This window comes from Cetorhinus maximus, unplaced genomic scaffold (assembly GCF_964194155.1).
Source record: "Cetorhinus maximus unplaced genomic scaffold, sCetMax3.hap1.1 HAP1_SCAFFOLD_531, whole genome shotgun sequence".
In the NCBI taxonomy this organism is placed as follows: Eukaryota; Metazoa; Chordata; class Chondrichthyes; order Lamniformes; family Cetorhinidae; genus Cetorhinus; species Cetorhinus maximus.
The window spans coordinates 180489-207071 of NW_027596473.1; the positions used below are offsets into that span (position 1 = coordinate 180489).

The 26583-nt window shown below is 52.8% G+C and overlaps 2 protein-coding genes across 6 annotated transcripts in view; both read left to right on the forward strand.

Moving 5' to 3' along the window:
- LOC144673997 (uncharacterized) overlaps positions 1-26583 on the forward strand; it is a 131907-nt gene that overhangs the window by 53316 nt on the left and 52008 nt on the right. The window lies entirely within an intron of this gene.
- gatad2b (GATA zinc finger domain containing 2B) overlaps positions 1-26583 on the forward strand; it is a 111511-nt gene that overhangs the window by 52859 nt on the left and 32069 nt on the right. For 4 of the 5 annotated variants that reach the window (XM_078535569.1, XM_078535571.1, XM_078535570.1 and 1 more), the window contains exon 1: positions 4320-4598. The exons of the other annotated variant lie outside the window; for it this stretch is intronic. In XM_078535569.1, the coding sequence (XP_078391695.1) occupies positions 4492-4598 (107 nt within the window). In that variant the 5' untranslated portion in view covers positions 4320-4491. Of the gene's footprint in view, positions 1-4319; positions 4599-26583 lie in introns of those variants that run through there. 5 annotated transcript variants of the gene reach the window in all.

Here is a 26583-nt window from a genome sequence, read left to right on the forward strand (position 1 = left end):
AGAGCTGGACAAGGGATTGACTTTCAGGACCCACTGGTTCTGCTCTGGGTTTGGCTGCTCTTGTGTGCCTCCTACTGGCCAGTGTACTTCACAGTGGTTTTGCTCCCCTCAGCGAGGGCAACGGTTCATCCGCTTCACTGGCTGCACCGGGGCAGGTCAGGGCTGCGCGGACCTTAACTGAACCCCCAGAACCTTGTGATTCAGGGGCAAGAGCGTTGAGCCAAGGCTGTGCTCATTCGGAACAGGGGGAGGCCTTTCAGCCCCTCAAACCTGCTCCGTCGTTCAATTATATCATGGCTGCCCTGTGTCGCCGCTCCAATTCCTCAGCCTTGTCGCACATATCCCCAGCACCTCACCCGACAAAAACCTATCCACCTCCGTTTGGAAATTTCCGATTGACCCCCTCCCGCAGCCTCGACAGCTTTATTGGGGGTGGGGGGGAGTGAGTTCCAGATTCCCGCTCCCCTGTGTGTGTGTGAAGTGCTTCCTGACATCCCCCCTGAACGGGCCTGGCTCCCATTTTAAGCTTCTGCCCCCTTGTTCTGGGCCCCCCACCCCCACCAGAGGAAACAGTTTCTCTCCATCGACCCCCATCGAATCCTTTAATCGTCTTAAACCCCCCCCCTCGTTTACATCAATCCCAAATCCCCTGCATTCGGGGGAATACAGGCCGGGTCTGTGTGACCTGTCCTCGGGATTTAACCCTTTCAGCTCTGGGGTCGTTCTGGTGACCACCTCCTCGGTCCCCACCTCCTCCTCCACCTCAGTCCCCGCCTCCTCCTCCTCCTCCTCCTCCTCAGTCCCCGCCTCCTCCTCCTCCTCCTCCTCCTCCACCTCAGTCCCCGCCTCCTCCTCCTCCTCCTCCTCCTCGGTCCCCACCTCCTCCTCCACCTCAGTCCCCGCCTCCTCCTCCTCCTCCTCCACCTCAGTCCCCGCCTCCTCCTCCTCCTCCACCTCAGTCCCCGCCTCCTCCTCCTCCTCCTCCTCAGTCCCTGCCGCCACCTTATATCCCCCTCCTCCCCCTATCCCCCCCTCCCCCGGCTTTGTTGCTCCTCCCCCTCGGCCGCCCCTCCCCCTCCTCCTAAATCTCATATCCCTCTCTCCACAACAGCATCACCCCTATCTTTAACCTTGGATACCCCTCCTCCTCCCTTATATCCTCCTCCCCCTCGATTACTCCTCCTCTTCCTCCTCCCGGCTCTTCCTGCTCCTTAGTCCCCCACCCTCTCTGTCTCCTCCTCAGCCCCCCACCCCCTCCCTCCTCCTCGGTCCCCTTCCTACTCCTCCTTACATACCCCGCACCTCCCCCTCACCCTCTTCCTCCTAAACCTCATATCCCTTACAAACAGTGGGACCTGCGTGTGCTGCCCTCGTGATCAGGAACAACATGAGTATTGCCTCAAAATCTCTTGAAAGCTTTACGCTGAGTCAGTAGCATCCTGTAGTAAACCACTGGGTAAACCACTGCACCTGACGACAGAGTCAGGCTGTGAGGGAAGTGTGGTAAGCCTCCTGTTGGAGCACAAGAACAGCACTCCTCTCCTTTGGACGGTGACACTGCTCTGCCATCTATGTTAGCCAGGGCAGCTCGGATTCCACTTCCGCCTTCCCCCTCGATCATTTAATCACTCCCCGAGACGGCGATGGGGAATGTGAGGTGGAGGAGGAGGGGATGGGGAATGTGAGGTGGAGGAGGAGGGGATGGGGAATGTGAGGTGGAGGAGGAGGGGATGGGGAATGTGAGGTGGAGGAGGAGGGGATGGGGAATGTGAGGTGGAGGAGGAGGGGATGGGGAATGTGAGGTGGAGGAGGAGGGGATGGGGAATGTGAGGTGGAGGAGGAGGGGATGGGGAATGTGAGGTGGAGGAGGAGGGGATGGGGAATGTGAGGTGGAGGAGGAGGGGATGGGGAATGTGAGGTGGAGGAGGAGGGGATGGGGAATGTGAGGTGGAGGAGGAGGGGATGGGGAATGTGAGGTGGAGGAGGAGGCGATGGGGAAAATGAGGGGGAGGAGGAGGCGATGGGGAAAATGAGGGGGAGGAGGAGGCGATGGGGAAAATGAGGGGGAGGAGGAGGGGATGGGGAATGTGAGGTGGAGGAGGAGGCGATGGGGAAAATGAGGGGGAGGAGGAGGCGATGGGGAAAATGAGGGGGAGGAGGAGGCGATGGGGAAAATGAGGGGGAGGAGGAGGCGATGGGGAAAATGAGGGGGAGGAGGAGGCGATGGGGAAAATGAGGGGGAGGAGGCGATGGAATGAGGTGTAGGAGGAGGTGATGGGGAATGTGAGGGGGAGGAGGCGCCGATGGGGAATGTGAGGGGGAGGAGGCGGCGATGGGGAGTATGAGGTGGAGGGGGTGGGGAGTATGAGGTGGAGGGGGTGGGGAGTATGAGGCGGAGGGGCTGGGGAGTATGAGGCGGAGGGGGTGGGGAGTATGAGGCGGAGGGGATGGGGGGTATGAGGCGGAGGGGATGGGGAGTATGAGGCGTAGGGGATGGGGAGTATGAGGCGGAGGGGATGGGGAGTATGAGGCGGAGGGGATGGGGAGTATGAGGCGGAGGGGATGGGGAGTATGAGGCGGAGGGGATGGGGAGTATGAGGCGGAGGGGATGGGGAGTATGAGGCGGAGGGGATGGGGAGTATGAGGCGGAGGGGATGGGGAGTATGAGGCGGAGGGGGTGGGGAGTATGAGGCGGAGGGGATGGGGAGTATGAGGCGGAGGGGATGGGGAGTATGAGGCGGAGGGGATGGGGAGTATGAGGCGGAGGGGATGGGGAGTATGAGGCGGAGGGGATGGGGAGTATGAGGCGGAGGGGATGGGGAGTATGAGGCGGAGGGGATGGGGAGTATGAGGCGGAGGGGATGGGGAGTATGAGGCGGAGGGGATGGGGAGTATGAGGCGGAGGGGATGGGGAGTATGAGGCGGAGGGGATGGGGAGTATGAGGCGGAGGGGATGGGGAGTATGAGGCGGAGGGGGAGATGGGGGAAACATGAGGTGGAGGAGGAGGGGATGGGGAATATGAGGTGGAGGAGGAGGGGATGGGGAAACATGAGGTGGAGGAGAAGGAGGGATGAGGGAATGAGGTAGAGGAGGGATGAGGGAATGAGGTGGAGGAGGAGGAATGAGAGAATGAGGTGGAGGGGATGGGGGAATATGAGGTGGAGGAGGAGGAGGGGATGGGGGAATATGAGGTGGAGGAGGGGATGGGGGAATATGAGGTGGAGGAGGAGGGATGAGAGAATATGAGGTGGAGGAGGAGGAGGAGGGGATGGAGGAATATGAGGTGGAGGAGGAGGGGATGGGGGAATATGAGGTGGAGGAGGAGGGGATGGGGAATATGAGGTGGAGGAGGAGGGGATAGGGGAATATGAGGCGGAGGAGGAGGGATGAGGGAATGAGGAGGAGGGGATGGGGGAATATGAGGCGGAGGAGGAGGGATGAGGGAATGCGGAGGAGGGGATGGGGGAATATGAGGCGGAGGAGGAGGGATGAGGGAATGCGGAGGAGGGGATGGGTGAATATGAGGCGGAGGAGGAGGGATGAGGGAATGAGGAGGAGGAGGAGGGGATGGGTGAATATGAGGCGGAGGAGGAGGGATGAGGGAATGAGGAGGAGGGGATGGGGGAATATGAGGCGGAGGAGGAGGGATGAGGGAATGAGGAGGAGGGGATGGGGGAATATGAGGCGGAGGAGGAGGGGATGGGGGAACATGAGCTGGAGGAGGAGGGAATGGGGGAATACGAGGAGGAGGAGGGGGGGATGGGGGAATATGAGGCGGAGGAGGAGGGATGAGGGAATGAGGAGGAGGAGGGGGGGATGGGGGAATATGAGGAGGGGGGGATGGGGAATATGAGGAGGAGGGGATGGGGGAATATGAGCTGGAGGAGGAGGGAATGGGGAAATACGAGGAGGAGGAGGGGGGGATGGGGGAATATGAGGCGGAGGAGGAGGGATGAGGGAATGAGGAGGAGGAGGGGGGGATGGGGGAATATGAGGAGGGGGGGATGGGGAATATGAGGAGGAGGGGATGGGGGAATATGAGGTGAAGGTGGAGGGGTGAGGGAATGAGGAGGAGGGGATGGGGGAATATGAGCTGGAGGAGTCTATGTTAGAATTTGAGGTGGAGATGACGATTGGGCAGTGAAAGAGTTAACCCCCATTCCGCTTTTCCTTGAGTTCTGGAGTAGATGGGATCCAGTCGGTGAATGTGAGCGTTTTTCCCAGTTATTTCCCAAGGGCTGCCAGAAAGAGGAGTGCGGGGGCGTGGGGTGGTGGGGGTGGCGGGTGGTGAAGAGAAAACTTTTTTTTTTTTTGGAGAGATTACTGTCGGCCTGAGGTTAAGACCGGCTGGAACTGGTTCCTTACCTCCGAGTGCATGGCCGCAAGGCACTGTGGGGTAGCACGGACCCCTCCATGTACTGTAAACATAGCACTTGGCAAGGTGCGCCCGCTTGCAAGGGCTCTGGCAGTCCCGAGAGGGATGGCACAGAATGTGGGGCTGCCCAGTCACAGTAGAGAGGGCTGTACTGAATCCCCTCTTTCATTCTTCAAACAGCTGTAGAGAGCAGCAGTACGGGAGAGGGGAGGAGCCTGACTTGTGAGTACCAAGAAAGATTTGTGCGTGTATTTTTTTTTTAAACTGCCGTGTGGCATGTAGAGAGGCGTGTGTGTGTGTGAGGATCCTTTTTATTAATTTCTCTTTCTCTCTTTCTCTCTCTCTTCCCCCGTGTGAAATTCCTTTGTCTGAGGGCCCCCATCGCCCTCTCTCACACTCAATCTCACACAAATGTCCACACACATACGCACACTTACACACACACGCACGCGCACAGACACAGACACATGCACACAGATACGCGCGTGCACACAGACAGACACACACTCACATAGACACTCACACAGACACACACAGACACACGCTCACATAGACATACACACACACACACACAGACACACACATACACACACACACACACTTACACGGACACACATTCACACACACACACTTTCATACACACACTGACACACACACATACACACAGAGACACATACACACAGACACACACTCACATGGACACACATTCACACACACACACATTCACACACACACACACATACACACACACACTGTCACAGAGACACACACACACACTGTCACAGAGACACACACACACACTGACACAGACACGTGCACACGGGCAGACTCACATACACATGGGCAGACACAAGGGCAGACACACACACACACACACACACACACACACAGACTTACCGGCCAGCCAGCCCCTGCTGAAATTCCTCCTCAGCCCAGCTCTTGGGAGTTGGGAGCTTGCTGTGTGGCTTGGCCACTTGCCAAGGGAGCCTTGCTGTCGCAGACGGCAAAAAGAGAAACGGGGGTGGTCTGCAGTCTGGAGAAATTACGGGGCCATTAAACAAGGAAGTGTGCCTGTGCTTTGCAGGAAGCACCAGCATTTTGTGCGTGCGTGAAACAGTGAGAGCCAGCTGAAGGGAGAGCAGTGAAACCCCTTTACTTCCCCCCCCCACCACCCCGCAACCCCCCCATCGTTCCCTGCAGCCATTCCGATCGGTGCGATGCCCAGACTCCTGCTCCCGCCGCTGTTTAATTCCCTCTAAATATTTATGCAGATTCCCGGGGATTTTCCTGCACCTCAGCTGCACTTCCCAGCCCGACGGAGCCCAGCTCCGATCAGACAGCCGTGTGAATGCCGCTCATTCATTCGATCGACTTCTCTGCACACCACTCCTCCGTGTTTGTTATCCACAAGCTCGCCTGCCGTACACTGCCGGGTTCAAAAGGCTCAGCTGTTCTTGGAGCTGCTTGCAGCTAGAGCCCTGCGCGCGCCCTGTGGTCAAGGCCCCTGTCCCCACCCTTGCGACTGTTTTTACGCGCCGCCCGCCAGTGCCAAATGGAGCGGATCGTTCCATGCGAGTGCCCCTCGTCCCCACACAGGTTTCCCAGTGAGTGAACTGCGTGCACTCCGCTGTCAGTCTCCGTCTCAGTTTACAGCACACGCCGGCCTCCTGCCCATTCAGTTATTTAACACTACGTCAGCTACGTCCTCCTGCATGAGTTTGTGGTTTCGCGCTGCCCCCACCCCCCCACAAGCTTCCCGAACCCCTCTCGCAAGGTGCGAGCGGCTCATCGGGGGCAATTCCAACTTGCCCCCAGAAAAGGGGGCGCTCCTCACGTCAGCCAGTGCAATGATCTGTCAGCCTATTTGACTGTGGGAGTCATCGTGCTCTGCTCTTTCCCGGGTTTGGTTGGGGGCGGGGGGTGGTTGCTGTCCACCAGAAAGTTACTGGGAGCACAAACCCTGGCTCTTCTGCCCAGCTTCCCCCGACCCAGGGGCAAGAAGGTAATGCAGTATCCTGGTTTTTAGCACCCCCACCACCACCACACCATATACTTGTCTTCTGTGCAGAGATTTACCAGAATGGGACCAGGGATGAGGAGACTTCAGTTCATGTGGAGAAGCTGGGATTGTTCTCCTTAGAGCGGAGCAGGTTAAGGGGGAGATTGAATCGAGGCGTTCAAAATCAGGAAGGGGGTTTGGACAGAGTAAATAAGGAGAAACTGTTTCCACTGGGCAGGAGGGTCGGTAAGCAGAGGGGGACACAGATTGAAGAGAATCGGGGAAAGAACCAGAGGGGGAGATGAGGAGAATTTGTTTTTTATTTACACAGCGAGTTGTTGGGATCTGGAAGGCGCTGCCTGAAAGGGCGGTGGAAGCAGATTCAATAGGAACTTTCAAAAGGGGGGGAATCGGATAAATACTGGAAGAGGAAAAATTAGCAGGGATATGAGGAGGGGGGGAAAAAGTGGGTGGGGAGGGGGGTGCGGCAGAAGTGGGGACTAATTGGATAGATCTTTCAAAGAGCCGACACAGGCACGATGGGCCGAATGGCCTCCTGTGCCGCATCATTCTCAGATTGGATGTGCAGGACCTTTGGATCAGGCCGATTCACATCACTCGGGGAATATTGAGGCGGCTGCCCCTTTCACCCAGCTTCGTTGCATGCTGTTCGGCGCGCTGGGGTCCTCTCATTTGCTTCTTGCCACTCCATGTGCCCGTGCCCGAGGCCTGAGCGTCCTCACCCTCAGGAAGCTGCAAGACCAGGCTCGCAAGCACCCTCCCCTTCCTAAACACAAGTAAACAATTGTCACACGGGGCTCAGAAATACAGGATAAAGGGCAAATGTTGCCGGAAACTAGAGCACACCCTACCTCTTTAGGTGCCAGCTCACTGGCTGACGCTTTTGCCTCCGGGTCAGAAGACCATGGGTTTGAGCCTCATGCCAGCGATCATAGGGAATGGTGTAGAACTTCTGGCATGGAAATAGGCCATTCGGCCCCTCTGCTCCATGCTGGTGTTTCTGCTCCACATGAACCTCCTCCCAACCCCTTCTTCATCTCACCCAATCAACAACATATCCTTCTATTCCTTTCTCCTGTGTGTTTATGCATCTCTCCCCCCTTAAATCCATCTCCCCCCCACCTTAAACCCATCTCCGCTATTTGCCTCGACTGCTCCCTGTGGGAGTGAGTCCCACGTTCTCCCCACTCTGTGTGAAGAAGTTTCTCCTGAATTCCCCATTGGATTTATTAGTGACTGTCTTATAGTTGAGCTCTTAATCCAGGCTGGCACTCCCAGTGCCAGTGCCGAGGGAGTGCCACACTGTCGGAGGGTCAGTACTGAGGGAGTGCCGCACTGTCGGAGGGTCAGTACTGAGGGAGAGCCACACTGTCGGAGGGTCAGTACTGAGGGAGCGCCGCACTGTCGGAGGGTCAGTACTGAGGGAGCGCCGCACTGTCGGAGGGTCAGTACTGAGGGAGCGCCGCACTGTCGGAGGGTCAGTACTGAGGGAGCGCCGCACTGTCGGAGGGTCAGTACTGAGGGAGCGCCGCACTGTCAGAGGGTCAGTACTGAGGGAGCTCCGCACTGTCGGAGGGTCAGTGCTGAGGGTGCGCCACACTGTCAGAGGGTCGGTACTGAAGGAGTGCCGCACTGTCGGAGGGTCAGTACTAAGGAAGAGCCGCACTGTCGGAGGGTCAATACTGAGGGAGTGCCACACTGTCGGAGGGTCAATACTGAGGGAGTGCCGCACTGTCAGAGGATCAATACTCAGGGAGCTCTGCAATGTCGGAGGGTCAGTACTGAGGGAGTGCCGCACTGTCGGAGAGTCAATACTGAGTGAGTGCCGCACTGTCGGAGGGTCAGTACTGAGGGAGCACCGCACTGTCGGAGGGTCAGTACTGAGGGAGCGCCGCACTGTCTGGGGGTCAGTACTGAGGGAACGCCGCACTGTCGGAGCGTCAGTACTGAGGGAGTGCCGCACTGTCTGGGGGTCAGTACTGAGGGAACGCCGCACTGTCGGAGCGTCAGTACTGAGGGAGCGCCGCACTGTCGGAAGTGGTGTCTTTCTGATGAGACTTGAAACTGAGGCCCTCCCCATCTGCCCCCTCAGGTGCATGTGAAAGACCCCATGGTTCCCAGCTCAGACCTGTCTGACTCAGAGGAGAAGCTGCTGCCCACTGAACCACATCTGACACCCTGTACATGTGTAGCAGCAGTGTGGGGCCGAAAGGCAGTGAGAAACGGGAGTGCGAGTACGGAAGAAGGGGTAATGCTGAGTGCTGCAGGTTTGTGAGAAGTGGAGCTGCCTCCCCTGCCCCTGGCCTGTGATCCAACACCGAGTGGCAGCCTGGCACCTGTTTTTAAACCGTGTCAGATCTGTCTCTGTTCCCCTGTCGAGGTGTTGCACCCATCCAGCGTAAGAACTAGGAGCAGGAGTGGGCAATTCAGCCCCTCGAGCCTGCCCCACCATTCAATACGATCATGGCCGATCTCATTTCGGCTTCAACTCCAATTTCCCGCCCTGTCCCCATAACCTTTCAACCCGTTACTAATTAAAAATCTGTCTGTCTCCCCCTTAAATTTATTCAGCGTCCCGGCATCCACTGCACTCTGAGGTAGTGAATTCCACAGATTCACGACTCTTTGAGAAAAGTAATTCCTCCTCATCTCTGATTTAAATCTACCACCCCTTAGCCTAAAACTATGGCCTCTCGTTCTAGAATTTCCCCACAAGGGGAAACCTCTACTCCACGTTGACTTTGTCTACCCCCTTTAGCATCTTATATACCTCAACCTTCTAAACTCTAGCGAGTACAGGCCTAAATCTCTCCTCGTAAGACAAGCCCTGCATCTCTGGAATCAATCTGGTGATGTACGGCCTGTGGCAGGTTGGTTACAGACTGCGTCACACGCAGGGTAAACATGGGAAACCAGCCAATGTCCAAATCACCAGCCATTGGCCTTCTGCCCTCCCCGCTCAATATGAAATCCGTCCACTCTAATCATCTGTCACCCTGTTACCCCTGCCCTCGTCACTTCACCAACCCTTTCCCTCACTTGCCTTGCCTCAGTCCGCCTTGTCTTGCAGTCTGCTCCTTCAGCTGGATCACACACTGTTGGGCCCTGAGTGGCTTTGCAGGTTATCAGCAGCACTGACAGTTTCCTAGCCAGCAATAGGAGGCATCATCTCATAATAAGGGGGGAATGCCCATTTAAAGGCTGAGGTGAGGAGGAATTTCTTCTCCTAGTGCTGGTGGGGGAGGTCGTGAATCTTTGGAAGTCTCACCCCCCTCCCCCAGGGAGCAGCGGAGGCCACGTCAGTGAATATATTCAAGGCCGAGTCGGATGGATTTTTGATCGACAAGGGAGTCCAGGGTTATGGGGGGACAGGCAGCAAAGTGGGAGGGCAAGATCAGATCAGCCACGCTCTCGCTAATGGCGGAGCAGGCTCAAGGGGCCGAATGACCGACTCCCGTGGTGGTGGGGGGTGGGGGGAAGTGAGCATTGGCTAGCTATTCCACCACATGGGGCATCACAGAGCAGCCCTTTCTGCCCTTCACCGCTTTAGATCAGATGACACCTCCCAGCCAGGGAGGTCAGTGATTAGGTCCAAAGGCGGGAGAGGGGGCAGCCAGGTTTGAAAGCAACTCCTGTGGAATTTTAATTCAGAACCCGCGCCGAGTTTGGATCCAGTCCCATGGTCCAGCATCAAACTTGCTACGGTGCTACCGACTTCCAGCAGACTCGATATCTGCCCAAGAACAATTTTAAATTGACAGGGTCAGCTTTGTTCAGCTCGTCCGAGGGGAAGTTAGGAAGCACTTTTCAACATACAGGGTAATGACACTACCAATTCTCTCGCAAAAGCGCCTGCGGATACTGGCAGTCAGTTAGAACCTCCAACACTCTGCCTGTCCTGGGAGTGTTTGATGGGGACAGTGTGGAGGGAGCTTTACTCTGTATCTAACCCCGTGCTGTACCTGTCCTGGGAGTGTTTGATGGGGACAGTGTAGAGGGAGCTTTACTCTGTATCTAACCCCGTGCTGTACCTGTCCTGGGAGTGTTTGATGGGGACAGTGTAGAGGGAGCTTTATTCTGTATCTAACCCCGTGCTGTACCTGTCCTGGGAGTGTTTGATGGGGACAGTGTAGAGGGAGCTTTACTCTGTATCTAACCCCATGCTGTACCAGTCCTGTGAGTGTTTGATGGGGACAGTGTATAGGGAGCTTTACTCTGTATCTAACCCCGTGCTGTACCTGTCCTGGGAGTGTTTGATGGGGACAGTGTAGAGGGAGCTTTACTCTGTATCTAACCCCGTGCTGCACCTGTCCCGGGAGTGTTTGATGGGGACAGTGTAGAGGGAGCTTTACTCTGTATCTAACCCCGTGCTGTACCTGTCCTGGGAGTGTTTGATGGGGACAGTGTAGAGGGAGCTTTACTCTGTATCTAACCCTGCGCTTTACCTGTCCTGGGAGTGTTTGATGGAGACAGTGTAGAGGGAGCTTTACTCTGTATCTAACCCCGTGCTTTACTTGCCCTGGGAGTGTTTGATGGGGACAGTGTAGAGGGAGCTTTACTCTGTATCTAAACCTGTGCTGTAGCTGCCCTGGGAGTGTTTGACGGGGACAGTGTAGCTTTACTGTTTGTAGTATACATAAATGATTTGGAGGAAAATGTAACTGGGCTAATTAGTCAGTTTGCAGACGACACTAAGGTTGGAGGAGTTGTAGATAGTGAAGAGGGTTGTCAAAGGATGCAACGGGATATAGATCGGTTGGAGACTTGGGTGGAGAAATGGCAAATGGAGTTTAATCCTGACAAATGCGAGGTAATGCATTTTGAAAGGTCTAATACAGGTTGGAATTATACAGTAAATGGCTGAACCCTTAAGTGCATCGATGGACAGAGGGATCTGGATGTACAGGTCCACAGGTCACAAAGTGGCAACGCAGGTGGATAAGGTAGTCAGGAAGGCATATGACATGCTTGCCTTCATTGGCAGGGGTATTGAGTATAAAAGCTGGGAAGTCATGCTGCAGCTGTATAGAACCTTGGCTAGGCCACACTTGGAATATTGAGTGCAATTCTGGTCGCCACATTACCAGAAGAATATGGAGGCTTTGGAGAGGGTGCAGAGGAGGTTTACCAGGATGCTGCCTGGTCTGGAGGTTATTAGCTATGAGGAGAGGTTGGAGAAACTCGGATTGTTCTCACTAGAGCGACGGAGATTGAGGGGCGACTAGATAGAAGTTTACAAAATGATGAGTGGCATGGACAGAGAAGATAGTCAGAAGCTTTTTCCCAGGGTGGAAGAGTCAATTACTAGGGGACGTAGATTTAAGGTGAGAGGAGAAAACTGTAGAGGAGATGTGCGGGGCAAGTTTTTTACGCAGAGGGTAGTGAGTGTCTGGAATTCGCTGCCAGAGGAGGTGGTGGAAGCAGGTACGATAGTGGTGTTTAAGAGGCAGCTTGACAAATACATGAACAGGATGGGAATAGAGGGATACGGACCCCGGAAGTGCAAAATGTTTTAGTTGACAGGCAATATGATCGGCGCAGGCTTGGAGGGCCGAAGGGCCTGTTCCTGTACTGTACTTTTCTTTATTCTTTGTGTAGAGGGAGCTTTACTCTGTATCTAACGCCGTGCTATACCTGTCCTGGGAGTGTTTGATGGGGACTGTGTAGAGGGAGTTTTACTCTGTATCTAACCCCGTGCTATACCTGTCCTGGGAGTGTTTGATGGGGACAGTGTAGAGGGAGCTTTACTCTGTATCTAACCGCGTGCTGTACCTGTCCTGCGAGTGTTTGATGGGGACAGTTTAGAGGGAGCTTTACTCTGTATCTAACCCCGTGCTGTACCTGCCTGGGGAGTGTTTGATGGGGACAGTGTAGAGGGAGCTTTACTCTGTATCTAACCGCATGCTGTACCTGTCCTGGGAGTGTTTGATGGGGACAGTGTAGAGGGAGCTTTACTCTGTATCTAACCCCGTGCTGTACCTGTCCTGGGAGTGTTTGATGGGGACAATGTAGAGGGAGCTTTACTCTGTATCTAACCCCGTGCTGCACCTGTCCTGGGAGTGTTTGATGGGGACAGTGTAGAGGGAGCTTTACTCTGTATCTAACCCTGCGCTTTACCTGTCCTGGGAGTGTTTGATGGGGACAGTGTAGAGGGAGCTTTGCTCTGTATCTAACCCCGTGCTGTACCTGTCCTGGGAGTGTTTGATGGGGACAGTGTAGCCTTACTGTTTGTAGTATACATAAATGATTTGGAGGAAAATGTAACTGGGCTAATTAGTAAGTTTGCAGACGACACTAAGGTTGGAGGAGTTGTAGATAGTGAAGAGGATTGTCAAAGGATGCAACGGGATATAGATCGGTTGGAGACTTGGGTGGAGAAATGGCAAATGGAGTTTAATCCTGACAAATGTGAGGTAATGCATTTTGAAAGGTCTAATACAGGTTGGAATTATACAGTAAATGGCAGAACCCTTAAGTGCATCGATGGACAGAGGGACCTGGGTGTACAGGTCCACAGGTCACTGAAAGTGGCAACGCAGGTGGATAAGGTAGTCAGGAAGGCATATGGCATGCTTGCCTTCATTGGCAGGGGTATTGAGTATAAAAGCTGGGAAGTCATGCTGCAGCTGTATAGAACCTTGGTTAGGCCACACTTGGAATATTGAGTGCAGTTCTGGTCGCCACATTACCAGAAGAATATGGAGGCATTGGAGAGGGTGCAGAGGAGGTTTACCAGGATGCTGCCTGGTCTGGAGGTTATTAGCTATGAGGAGAGGTTGGAGAAACTCGGATTGTTCTCACTAGAGCGACGGAGGTTGAGGGGCGACTAGATAGAAGTTTACAAAATGATGAGTGGCATGGACAGAGAAGATAGTCAGAAGCTTTTTCCCAGGGTGGAAGAGTCAATTACTAGGGGACATAGATTTAAGGTGAGAGGAGAAAACTGTAGAGGAGATGTGCGGGGCAAGTTTTTTACGCAGAGGATAGTGAGTGTCTGGAATTCGCTGCCAGAGGAGGTGGTGGAAGCAGGTACGATAGTGGTGTTTAAGAGGCAGCTTGACAAATACATGAACAGGATGGGAATAGAGGGATACGGACCCCGGAAGTGCAAAATGTTTTAGTTGACAGGCAATATGATCGGCGCAGGCTTGGAGGGCCGAAGGGCCTGTTCCTGTGCTGTACTTTTCTTTATTCTTTGTGTAGAGGGAGCTTTACTCTGTATCTAACGCCGTGCTATACCTGTCCTGGGAGTGTTTGATGGGGACAGTGTAGAGGGAGCTTTACTCTGAATCTAACCCCGTGCTGTACCTGCCCGGGGAGTGTTTGATGGGGACAGTGTAGAGGGAGCTTTACTCTGAATCTAACCCCGTGCTGTACCTGTCCTGGGAGTGTTTGACGGGGACAGTGTAGAGGGAGCTTTACTCTGTATCTAACCCCGTGCTGTATCTGACCGGGGAGTGTTTGATGGGGACAATGTAGAGGGAGCTTTATTCTGTATCTAACCCCGTGCTGTACCTGTCCTGGGAATGTGTGATGGGGACAGTGTAGAGGGAGCTTTACTCTGTATCTAACCCCGTGCTGTACCTACCCGGGGAGTGTTTGATGGGGACAGTGTAGAGGGAGCTTTACTCTGTATCTAACCCCGTGCTGTACCTATCCTGGGAGTGTTTGATGGGGACAGTGTAGAGGGAGCTTTACTCTGTATCTAACCCCGTGCTGTACCTACCCAGGGAGTGTTTGATGGGGACAGTGTAGAGGGTGCTTTACTCTGTATCTAACCCCGTGCTGTACCTGCCCGGGGAGTGTTTGATGGGGACAGTGTCGAGGGAGCTTTACTCTGAATCTAACCCCGTGCTGTACCTGTCCTGGGACTGTTTGATGGGGACAGTGTAGAGGGAGCTTTACTCTGTATCTAACCCCGTGCTGTATCTGCCCAGGGAGTGTTTGATGGGGACAGTGTAGAGGGAGCTTTACTCTGTATCTAACCCCGTGCTGTACCTGTCCTGGGAATGTGTGATGGGGACAGTATAGAGGGAGCTTTACTCTGTATCTAACCCCATGCTGTACCTACCCGGGGAGTGTTTGATGGGGACAGTGTAGAGGTTGCTTTGCTCTGTATCTAACCCCGTGCTGTACCTGCCCAGGGAGTGTTTGATGGGGACAGTGTAGAGGGAGCTTTACTCTGTATCTAACCCCGTGCTGTACCTGTCCTGGGAGTGTTTGATGGGGACAGTGTAAAGGGAGCTTTACTCTGTATCTAACCCCGTGCTGTACCTGTCCTGGGAGTGTTTGATGGGGACAGTGTAGAGGGAGCTTTACTCTGTATCTAACCCCGTGCTGTACCTGTCCTGGGAGTGTTTGATGGGGAAAGTGTAGAGGGAGCTTTACTCTGTATCTAACCCCGTGCTGTACCTGCCCAGGGAGTGTTTGATGGGGACAGTGTAGAGGGAGCTTTACTCTGTATCTAACCCCGTGCTGTACCTGTCCCGGGAGTGTTTGATGGGGACAGTATAGAGGGAGCTTTACTCTGTATCTAACCCCGTGCTGTACCTGTCCTGGGAGTGTTTGATGGGGACAGTGTAGAGGGAGCTTTACTCTGTATCTAACCCCGTGCTGTACCTGTCCCGGGAGTGTTTGATGGGGACAGTGCAGAGGGAGCTTTATGTTCACACCATGCTGAGTCAGACAGTCTGCCTTCGGCAGGGCAGAAGGGGATGACTGGATCTGGGGCTATCCCTTTAGGCCGCATTGATGTGCTTTCCAGCTGCAACTTCAGCGCTGGCATTGATAGCCTGGCTGCAGCCTGCCCCACCAGCTGCCACAGGGCACAAGATCAGCTGCGGAGAAGCTCGGAATACTAGCCCATGTCAAACTGCCCGTGCTCTAGCACATTCTGTGTACCACTGTGTCCACGGCTGTACCAACCAGCTCAGAATGGAGCGCATTGACCCTGCCCCTGTGCTCAATGGGATGTAACAGACAACAGTGTGCTTGTTTTATTCTTAAAGGGAAAATGGAGTTACTGCACACAGCTGGTCTCCATTTTCCATAAAGGATATCAAGGCACTTACAGAGGTACAAGAAGATTCATGACGATAATACCAGAACTGAGAGATCTTGATTGTCAGGAAAAGACCAAGGCCCTTTTCTCTAGAGAGGAGGTGTCAGAGTTGAAGCCTTTAAAGTTATGAAAGAGTAGGTGTAGAGACTTCACTGGTTTGGGGGAGACCAGAACTAGAGGGCCATCAATATAAGACAGTCACTGATAAACCCAATGGAGAGTTGAGGAGAAACTTCTTTACCCAGAGAGTGGGGAGAATGTGGGACTCACTCCCACATGGAGTGGTCGAGGTGAATTGCAGAGATGCAGTGAAGGGGGAATATGGATAAACACGTGAGGGAGAGAGGAATGGAAGGATATGTTGATGGGGTGAGACAAAGAGGGGGCGGAAGGAGGCTCGTGTGGGGTAGAAACACTAGCATGGAGCAGAGGGGCCGAAGGACCTGTTTCTGTGCTGGGAATACCATGTAAAAAGCACGACTTTTCCACCTCACATTTCTCTAGCACCTTGCACAACCTCGGGACATCCCAGAGCACGTTGCAGCCAATGTACAATCACTGTTGTCATGGTAGAAAGTGTTCCTGCGAAGGCCAGTGTTTATTGCCCATCCCTAAGAACCTCACTTGCTGAGACATTTCAGAAGGCAGTTAGCATAAGAACATAAGAAATCGGAGCAGGAGTAGGCCATTCAGCCCTCCGAGCCTGCTCCGCCACTCTATAAGAGCATAGCTGATCTATTGCAACACCATTTTCCCACACTTTCCCCGTATCCCCTGATGTTTTTAATGTGTAGAAGCTGATCGATCTCTGTCTTGAACAGGCTCAATGACTGAGCTTCCTCGGCCCTCTGGGGTAGAGAATTCCAAAAATTCACCACCCTCTGAGTGAAGAAATTCCTCCTCATCTCACTCCTAAATGACCTGCCCCTTATCCTGAGACTGTGTCCCCTGGTTCTAGAATTTTTTGCCCACTCACTTTGCCTCTCCGTATCCCCTTGAAGTGTATCTGTATCCACCTCACAACTCTCACTTCCACCAAGTATTGTGTCATCTCCCAACCTGAAAATATTACTTTTAATTCCCACATCTAAATCATTAATATAGATTGTGATTGTTTTTTTTATTCATGCATGGGATGTGGGCTTCGCTGGCTGGGCCCAGCATTTATTGCCCATCCCTAGTTGCCCTCGAGAAGGTGGTGGTGAGCTGCCTTCTTGAACCACTGAGTCCCTCAGATGTAGGTACACCCCCAGTGCTGATAGGGAGTTCCAGGATTTTGACCCAGTGACAGTGAAGGAACGGCCGATATATTTCCAAGTCAGGATGGTGAGTGACTTGGAGGGGAACTTCCAGGTGGTGGTGTTCCCATCTATCTGCTGCCTTTGTCCTTCTAGATGGCAGTGGTCGTGGGTTTGGAAGGTGCTGTCTAAGGAGCCTTGGTGAACTCCTGCAGTGCATCTTGTAGATGGTACACGCTGCTGCTACTGTGCGTCGGTGGTGGAGGGAGTGAATATTTGTGGATGTGGTGCCAATCAAGCGGGGCTGCTTTGTCCTGGATGGTGTTGAGCTTCTTGAGTGTTGTGGGAGCTGCACTCATCCAGGCAAGTGGGAAGTATTCCATCACACTCCTGACTTGTGCCTTGTAGATGGTGGACAGGCTTTGGGGAGTCAGGAGGTGAGTTATTCACCACAGGATTCCTAGCCTCTGACCTCTTGTAGCCAGAGTATTTATATGGCTGGTCCAGTTCAGTTTCTGGTCAATGGTAACCCCCAGGATATGGATAGTGGGTGATTCAGTGATGGTAATACCATTGAATGTCAAGGGGTCATGGTTATTGTCCAGGTCTTGCTGCATCTGCACACGGACTGCTTCAGTATCAGAGAGGTTGCAAATGGTGCTGAACATTGTGCAATCATCAGCGAACATCCCCACTTCTGACCTTATGTTGAAGGGAAGGTAATTGATAAAGCAGTTGAAGATGGTTGGGCCGAGGACACTACCCTGAGGAATAGCTGGGGCCCAAGCATTGATCCTTGCCGTACCCGACTAGTCACAGCCTGCCACCCTGAGAATGACCCATTTATTCCTACTCTCTGTTCTCTGCCTGTTAACCAATCCTCAATCCATGTCAGTATATGATCTCAACCCCATGTGCTCTAATTTTGTTTACCAACCACTTGTGTGGGATCTTATCAAAAGCTTTCTAAAAATCTAAATATTCCACATCCACCAATTCTCCCTTTTCTATTCTGCTAGTTGCATCCTCAAAAACTCCAGGCTTGTTAAACATGATTTCCCTTTCATAAATCCGTGGTGACCCTGCCCAATCCTCCTATTATTTTCTAAATATCCTGTTATCACATCCTTTGTTTATTATATATCCTAGCATTTTCCCTACTACTGGTGTTAGGCTAATAGGTCTGCAGTTCCCTGTTTTCTCTCTCTCTCTCTTTGCTTAAATAGTGGAGTTATATTTGCAACCCTCCAGTCTGCAGGAACCATTCCAGGGTTTATAGAATGACCACCAGTGCATCCACTATCTCTACAGCCACCTCTCTCAACACTCTTGGATGTAGATCATTCAGGTGCAGGGGGTTTATCAGTCTTCAGTCCCATTACTTCCACAAGTACTATCTTTTATTAATATCTTGCAGTTCTTCATTTACACTAGTCTCTTGGTTCTCTAGTATTTCTGGGAGGTTTTTAGTATTTTCCTCTGTGAAGACAGACACACACAGGATTTGTTTAGTTTCCCTGCCATTTCCTTATTCCCCATTATAAATTCTCCTGTCTCCACTTCTAATGGACCCACGTTTGTCTTTGCTAATCTTTCCCTTTTTAGATACCTGTAGAAGCTTTTACAGTCTGTTTTTATATTTCTCACTAGCTTACTCTTATATTATATTTTCCCTTTCTTAATCTTTTTCTTAGTCCTCCTTTGCAGAATTCTAAACTGCTCCTAATCCTCAGGCTCACCGTTTTTTGGGCAACTTTAGATCAAAGGAAGAGGCATGTAATGCAATCCTTGATTTCTTTCGCTAGCCCCACTTCCACCTTCTCGATCCCCTTCCCTGCCTCACTCACAGTCTCACTGTCCTGTCCCTGATCACTGACCAAATCAGACGACCGTAACCTAAAAGGGGCTGTGACTGCCTTCTGGAACAAAGCATCCAGGTAACTTTCCCCCACCCTGATGCGCCGCAATGTCTGCAGCTCGGCCTCCACTTCACCAACTCTGAGCCAAAGCTTTTCAAGCTGCTGGGACTTACTACAGATGTGGTGGCCATGGATTGCAGTGGCATCCAGGAGTTCCCACGTGCTGCAGCTGTGACACATCACCCGCCCTGTCATCTTTATTGTGTTAATTACATTTATTTTTCTTAATTTATAGTCCCCCTCTTCACCAAACTCCCTCAGTCACCAGACTGCCAGCGTCTTCGCGCACTGTGCACTCAAACAGCACTCGGTGAGAGTCAACCACATTGGTGTGGGGCTGGAGTCACGTGTAGGCCAAGGAATGAACAAGGACAGTGGATTCCTGTCCTTCAGGGGAACGCAGTTGGATTTATCTAATAATTGTGACCGTTTTCATGGTCGTTTTTACTGACGCCAGACTTGGCGAACTGAATTCAAATTCTCCGACTGCACTTGGTAGGGGGAATTGATCTCCTGTTCTCCGCATTAGTAGTTCAGGGACAGAGGTACTACACCAGCGTACGTGCCAAGTATGATCACCCTATCTGAATTAGCCACAGGTGCTTGGATTAGTTTTGAGAAAGGACGGGGCCTAGGGCGAGGGACTTCAGCGGAGAGACTGGAGAAACTGAGACTGTTCCCCTCACAGCAGAGAAGGTTAAGGGGGAGATTTAATCGAGACGTTCAAAATCATGAAGGGTTCTGACAGTGCGGGGCGATTCTATGATTGTAAGCGGAAGGAACTTGCATTTATATAGCGCCTATCCATTTAAGCATGAGACTTTCTCCTTGGAGACGCATCCAAGACGATCCACCTCCCCGCCACCCCGGCAAACCCCCAAAAACCAGACCGGCTGAATGGCCTCACCATGTGCTACTCTGTTCGAGATCTTTTCCGCCTGTTTTGAGTGCAGGCATGAGAGGGAGAGCGCCGCTGAGGGAGCTTGCTGCAGAAGGGAAGCTAGGGTCGGAGCGCTTCACCCCGACAAGCAGGTTGGTCAGCGAGAACCAGCCCCGCGGGAGCAGCCTTTTCCCATTGGGTCGGATCGCCCCCGGTCGAGGCCGGGATGAGAGCAGCGATATCCACGTCGCTCCAGTGTTTGTGTCACGAGCTTCTCCGAATTGTCCCGGGGGTCACTTGGAGGGGGGAGGTGGGAATGTGGTGCTGCAGCTCCTGCCCCCTGGTGACCCGCCCCAGGGCCCGAGTCTGCCCAGTCCCCACACCCCCACCTCACCGCACGACGTGGAAAACTAAAAGGGGTGCACATCATTCCTTTCCCCCCCCCTCCCACCTTTTTGCCAGGCTCTACAGAAGGAAATCCATTTGAAATATCCGTTTTGTTTTTCCCTCTCGTAAAAAAAGAACAAAAGCACAACATTTCCATGTGCAGGGACGCAGGCCATCGAATAAATATGTTTAACCCTCTCATTTGCATAAAAGATCCCAGCCATACCTTCCTCACGAGGCTGCTGTTGCTAAGCAACATCCCGACATCTAATATGGAACGATCACACCACATTAGCTCATTGCTGTCTGCACTCAGAGCTCTCGCAAGCCCACCACCCCCCCCCCCGTTCTCGACACCAATTACCTCATACCACATTTGTCATCTCCCTTTTCCGATTCCCTTCCTCCTTTCACTGACAGCATTTCGATAGCGCCCCCCCACCCCCCCTTGACCTCAGGCTGTCCCAAAACCCGTCACAGCCGCCGAAGGAGTTTTGAAGTGTTGCCATTGTTAATGTGGTCGACAGCCAATTTGCGCACAGCAAGCTCTCACAACCGGCAGAGCGATAATGACCCTGATCGTCCAGTTATTGTGATGGTGGTTGAGAGATTGACCCCCAGGAGAACACCCCTACCCCTACTCTTCTTCCTGGAATCATTTCTTCCCGCTTGAGAGTTTAACGTCTCGCCCTGAAAGACAGCCAGTGCGGCACTCCCTCTGCCGGCACCGGGAGTGTTGGCCTGGATGATGGGGCTCAAGTCTCTGGAGTGGGGTTTGAACCTACGACTCTCTGACTCAGAGGCGAGAGTGCCACCCATTGAACCACAGACGGCATTTTAAACCCACCCTCCCATTGGCTGAAATCTCCCTTTAGCCATAACATAGTGAGCCCAGGTGTCACTTAGAGCCATTAGTGGGGTTTACTGAGATATGATCAGCTATCCAGCTCACTGCATCCTACGTAGCAGACAGAATATACACCTCGGAGCACAGTTCAGTGTATAAACCCTTGACGTGTTTATTAAACAGAGTTCAATAGTGCATTGAATTTACAGAACAGAAACAGGCCATTTGGCCCAACCGGTCTAGCCATGTGCTTATGCTGTGCTCAAGCCACCTCCAATCCTACTTCACCTCAAAACGAGACGTCTTCTCTACATCCACCCTGTCTGATGTTTCATAACCTTAAAGACCCTGAGATAAGGTCACCTGTCAGCCTTCTGTTTTCTGGAGAAGGGGAGATCCCAGTCTGTTCAGCCTTTCCTGACTGCTGCCGTACTGCCCTTGCGAATCTTCTTCTGCACCCCTCTCTCCAGTGCCTGTACGTCCTATCTTCTTTTTTAAAATAAAGTGACAGGCACAATACATAAAGCAGTCAACGAGCACTATTAATCTGCTCTAAGCGATGAAGACATTTCTCCTGCACTAACACACACATACAGAGTTAGTCGCTGAATGGTGTTCTCTTTCTTGTACAATGGAGTTCTACTGTGAAGCTACAGACTGTTTGCTGCTGGGTTGACATCGACCGCAAGTAGACCAGTCATACAGATTGTTAGAGCGTTTTTCTTTGTTGTTTTGGGTGCTTTTCAAGTTCTATATTTAAACTTCATAAACGGAGAGCAAATCGGTTGGTGGGGGGTGGGGTGCTGGTGGGTGGAGGATGGGGAATGTGGTGAATCAGAGAAAAGAAGCAACCATCAGTTTTTATTAGGAACAGCAGTTGAAAGCGAAAACAAGCAGGGACCGGGGGTGGTGTGGGGGAGGTGGGTAGGGTGGTGGGGGAGAAAAAGGCAGCTGCTAAACCAAACAGTGATCCAGGATTATTCAGAGATCGTAGGCAGAAAGAGGATGTAGGCTGTGAGAGAGAAATCTTTATACCGTGTGTGTCTGTGTGTGTGTGTATGTGTGTGCGAGAGAGAGAGAAAGGATATGGAGTGTGTGTGTGATTGAGAGGGGAGAAATGTCGGTAGGTGTGAGAGAATATATTCTGCCAGTTTAGCCTCTCCGATGTAAAGGAGGGCCCATTGCTCCCTTCAGTTGCCTGAATTGGTTACGCTAAGACCATGCAGAGATGTGTGAAGTGACTCATTTTGGCAGGAGGAACAGGGAAGAGACAATATAAAAATAAAAGCGACAATTCTAAAGTGGGTGCAGGAGCAGAGGGTCCTGGGTGTGTATGTGCATCAATCATTGCAGATGGCAGGACAGGTTGAGAGCGCGGTTAATAAGCTATATACGGGATCCTGGGCTTTATGAATAGGGGCATAGAGTGCAAAATCAAGGAAGTTGAGCTGAGCCTGTATAAAATACTGATGCAGCCTCAGCTGGAGCATTGTGTCCAGTTCTGGGCACCACACTTTAGGAAGGATGTGAAGGCATTGGAGAGAGTGCAGGAAAGATTCGCGAGAATGGTTTCCAGAGGTGGAGGAACTTCGGTTACATGTACAGATTGGAGAAGTTGGGACTGTTCTCCTTGGAGAAGAGGAGGCTGAGAGGAGGTTTGATAGAGGTGTTCAAAATCCTGAGGGGTCTGGACAGAGTCGATAGGGAACATTAGTGGAAGGGTCGAGAATGAGATGGGGACAGACCTTAAAGTCCTGGGCAAAAGAGGCGATGGAGACGTGAAAGATTATATGATGCAGCAAGCGGTTAGGATCTGGAATGCACTGCCTGAGAGTGTGGTGGGGGCAGGTTCAATCCAGGCTTTCAAAAGGGAATTTGACAATTATCTGAAGGGAAAAATTGGCAGGGCTGCTGGGAAAAGGGTGGGGAATGGCACGAGGTGAGTTCTCTCCTGCAGAGAGACAGTACAGACACTCCACGATTCTAACAGCAGAACGATTTGCCTAGGCAAATAGTCAGCTTTAGCCGGCAGCGTCTGCTTTCAATGTTAAGGTATCACTCCTGGCAGCTGTTACATCTTTCAGGTGTGTTGTTGGGGTGCTCCGACTAAAATCCTGATTGCTATCAGCTGTCAAAGTTAATGGTGCCTAATCTATGCGTACACAGCACTTAAAACTTCCAGTGCTCCGTGTGGGAAACAGTGAACCCGACTTACAGCTCGAGGGTCTTCCATCTCCCCTGCTCTCCCCCCCCCCCCCCCCCCCCCCCACCACCACCTCCCACTGCCCTCTCCTTTTTATTTTAGCCTCATTTTAATTGGCTTTGCACCCGTCTTGAGTCTCCGTGTAGTTATGTATCCTGCAGCTGATCGACTTTACTGAGCCCTTTATTCCTTCGGTGCTCAGCTGTGGCGCTGTGGCTCACACTTTTGCTTCTGAGTCAGGGGATCATGGATTAAAGTCTCACTCTGCGGATTTGAGCCCCAGAATCCAGGCCAACGCAGCCAGTGCCGGTATGGAGAGAGTGCTGCCCTGTCGGAGGAGACATTAAACCAAGGCCTTGGAGGTGGATGTAAAAGATCTCGTGGTGCTATTGAAAGAAGAGCGGGGCGGGGGGGGCGGCAAGGAGTTCTCCTTGTGTCCTGGGCCCGATATTTATCCCTTAACCCACATCCATTATCTTGTCCTTTACCATATTGCTGGTCGTGGGAGCTTGCTGTGCACAAATTGGTTGCATTTCCCACATTAGAACAGTGACAACACTTCAGAAATACGCCAGCGGCTATAAAGCGCTTTGAAGCATCCTGAGGTGGCGAAAGGTGCTATGAAAATACAAGTCTTTCTCTCTCTTCACGATCCACCCAAGCAACTCATTCCCCATTCTAATTTAAGCTGAGTATATTTATTTATGGGTTATAAGGGAATGGCACCAAGTCTGTGTGTAGGAAGTGTGGAGAGACCTACCATCTTGCCCGATGTCGTGTCCCTCTCACTGATCATTTATTTTCCAGTAAATTTCCACTGTCCCTTCTACACCAGCAGCTCGGATTAACAACGACTGCAGTGCCACCAGGCATGCGACACATGTGCAACACCAGTCCCCCACTTTTGATTTTGATTTGCATTTCTGTAACACCTTTCATGACCTCAGGACCGTCTAAAGAGCTTTATAGCCAGTGAGGTTACTTCTAGAGTGTAGTCATGTAGGAAACGCTTCAGCCCATCTGCGCACAGCAAGCTCCCACAAATAGCAATGGGATAAATGACCAGATCGTATATTTTTTTAAGTTTTGTGTTGGTTGAGGGATAAACATTGGACCAAGCCCTGGGGAGAATTCACCTGCTGTTTGAATAGGGGCCTTGGGATGTTTTACACCCACCTGAGAGGGAAGACAGGGCCACGGTTTAACGTCTCGTCGGAAAACCGGCACCTCCGGCAGTGCAGCACTCCCTCGGTACTGCCACAGCCACCCATTGAGACCCACTGTCACAAGTTTACTAGATTAGCAGTTGCACGCGGGTGACCTATCTGCCATTTTGCAGTAAGGCGCGAGGCACTTGAACAGGCTGAGACTGAAATAGGAGCTGTCAACGATGGCTAGGAAACGGTGTGTGGCGTGTCGGGAATATTCCGTATGGCTCTATTCTGTGTGGCTCGAAAGGGACCCTCTGAGTTCACCCTTAACCCACGCTGGCTCAGAAGCCAAAGTACCTTCACACAGCCAGCCTGCCCCACCGCGAGGCGGAGAGTTCAGTCCATCCTCGATGTCATGCCAGTGGCATGTGTGCCTCACAGGTCAAAGACATCAGATTATTAATTTATCCATCACCTCAAATGGTGCAGATCATAAAATTACACACAATTTACAGCTGGCCAACCACTGTGTGCCCCACACACGCGCCCCCTCCCACCCCCTCTCCATCTCTCCCCCCCTCCATCGACATATCCTTCTACTCCTCTCTCCCTCGTGTGTTTATCCACCTTCAACCCATCTCTGCGATTCACCTCGACCATCCCCCTGTAGGGGGGCGAGTCCCACATTCTCCCCACTCTCCTGGGTAAAGAAGTTTCTCCTCGATTCCCCATCGGATTTATTAGTGACTGTCTTATATTGATGGCCCCCCTCTAGTGGAAACACCTCCTCTACGTCTACCCTATCGAACCCCTTTGAGGATTTGGAACGAATATGGCGGGAATATGGCGGGCTGTCCCAGAAGGCAGACCAGTGGATTCGGGCACGGCTCAGTAATTCACTGAGTCCGAGTACAGACCCTTTCTCTACAAGCTATTTTTAATTAAAATGACAGAGCACTGTTCCTTGTAATTAAATGCTACTTTGAGGTAATTACATTCAATGGCAACAATGTGGGCCTTGTGTGGGATCGAGGAGACTTTTGTTGGTGTACTGAAGTTAATAGCTTTATAGTGATAGAATTACACAGGCTGTGCAGCACTGAAACAGGCCATTCGGCCCATCTGCTCCACACAAGCCTCTTCCCACCTATGTCACCCCATCAGCATATCCTTCTATTCCTCTCCCCCTCGTGTATTTATCCAGCTCCTCCCCACCCCCTCCCCTTCAATCCATCTCTGCGATTCACCTCGACCACTCCCTGTGGGAGCGAGTCCCACATTCTCCCCGCTCCCCGTGGGAGCGAGTCCCACATTCTCCCCGCTCCCCATGGGAGCGAGTCCCACATTCTCCCCGCTCCCCGTGGGAGCGAGTCCCACATTCTCCCCGTGGGAGCGAGTCCCACATTCTCCCCGTGGGAGCGAGTCCCACATTCTTCCCACTCTCTGGGTGAAGCAGTTTCTCCTCAATTCCCCATCGGATTTATTAGTGACTGCCTGATATTGATGGCCCCCTAGTTCTGGCCTCCCCACCTCTCCCTCTCCCCCGATCAACATATCCTTCTATTCCTCTTTCCCTCATGTGTTTATCCAGCTTCCCCCCCACCCTTCAATCCATCTCTGCGATTCACCTCGACCACTCCCCATGGGAGCGAGTCCCACATTCTCCCCGTTCCCCGTGGGAGCGAGTCCCACATTCTCCCTGCTCCCCGTGGGAGCGAGTCCCACATTCTCCCCGCTCCCCGTGGGAGCGAGTCCCACATTCTCCCCGCTCCCCGTGGGAGCGAGTCCCACATTCTCCCCGCTCCCTGTGGGAGCGAGTCCCACATTCTCCCCGCTCCCCGTGGGAGCGAGTCCCACATTCTCCCCGCGGGAGCGAGTCCCACATTCTCCCCGCTCCCCGTGGGAGCGAGTCCCACATTCTCCCCGTTCCCCGTGGGAGCGAGTCCCACATTCTCCCCGCTCCCCGTGGGAGCGAGTCCCACATTCTCCCCGCTTCCCGTGGGAGCGAGTCCCACATTCTCCCCGCTCCCCGTGGGAGCGAGTCCCACATTCTCCCCGCTCCCCGTGGGAGCGAGTCCCACATTCTCCCCGCTCCCCGTGGGAGCGAGTCCCACATTCTCCCCGCTCCCCGTGGGAGCGAGTCCCACATTCTCCCCGCTCCCCGTGGGAGCGAGTCCCACATTCTCCCCGCTCCCCGTGGGAGCGAGTCCCACATTCTTCCCACTCTCTGGGTGAAGCAGTTTCTCCTCAATTCCCCATCGGATTTATTAGTGACTGCCTGATATTGATGGCCCCCTAGTTCTAGCCTCCCCCCACAAGTGGAAACATCGTCTCTACATTGACCCTATCGAACCCTTTTTTTTTTGATCTTAAAAGCCCCTACCAGACTTCTCTTTTCTAGAGAAAAGAGCCCCAGCCTTTCTGATGGTTATAACCTCTCCGATCTAGTGTCAGCAGCTTTTGCGGAGCCCCGGCATCCTTCCAGTAATGTTGGGAGCACA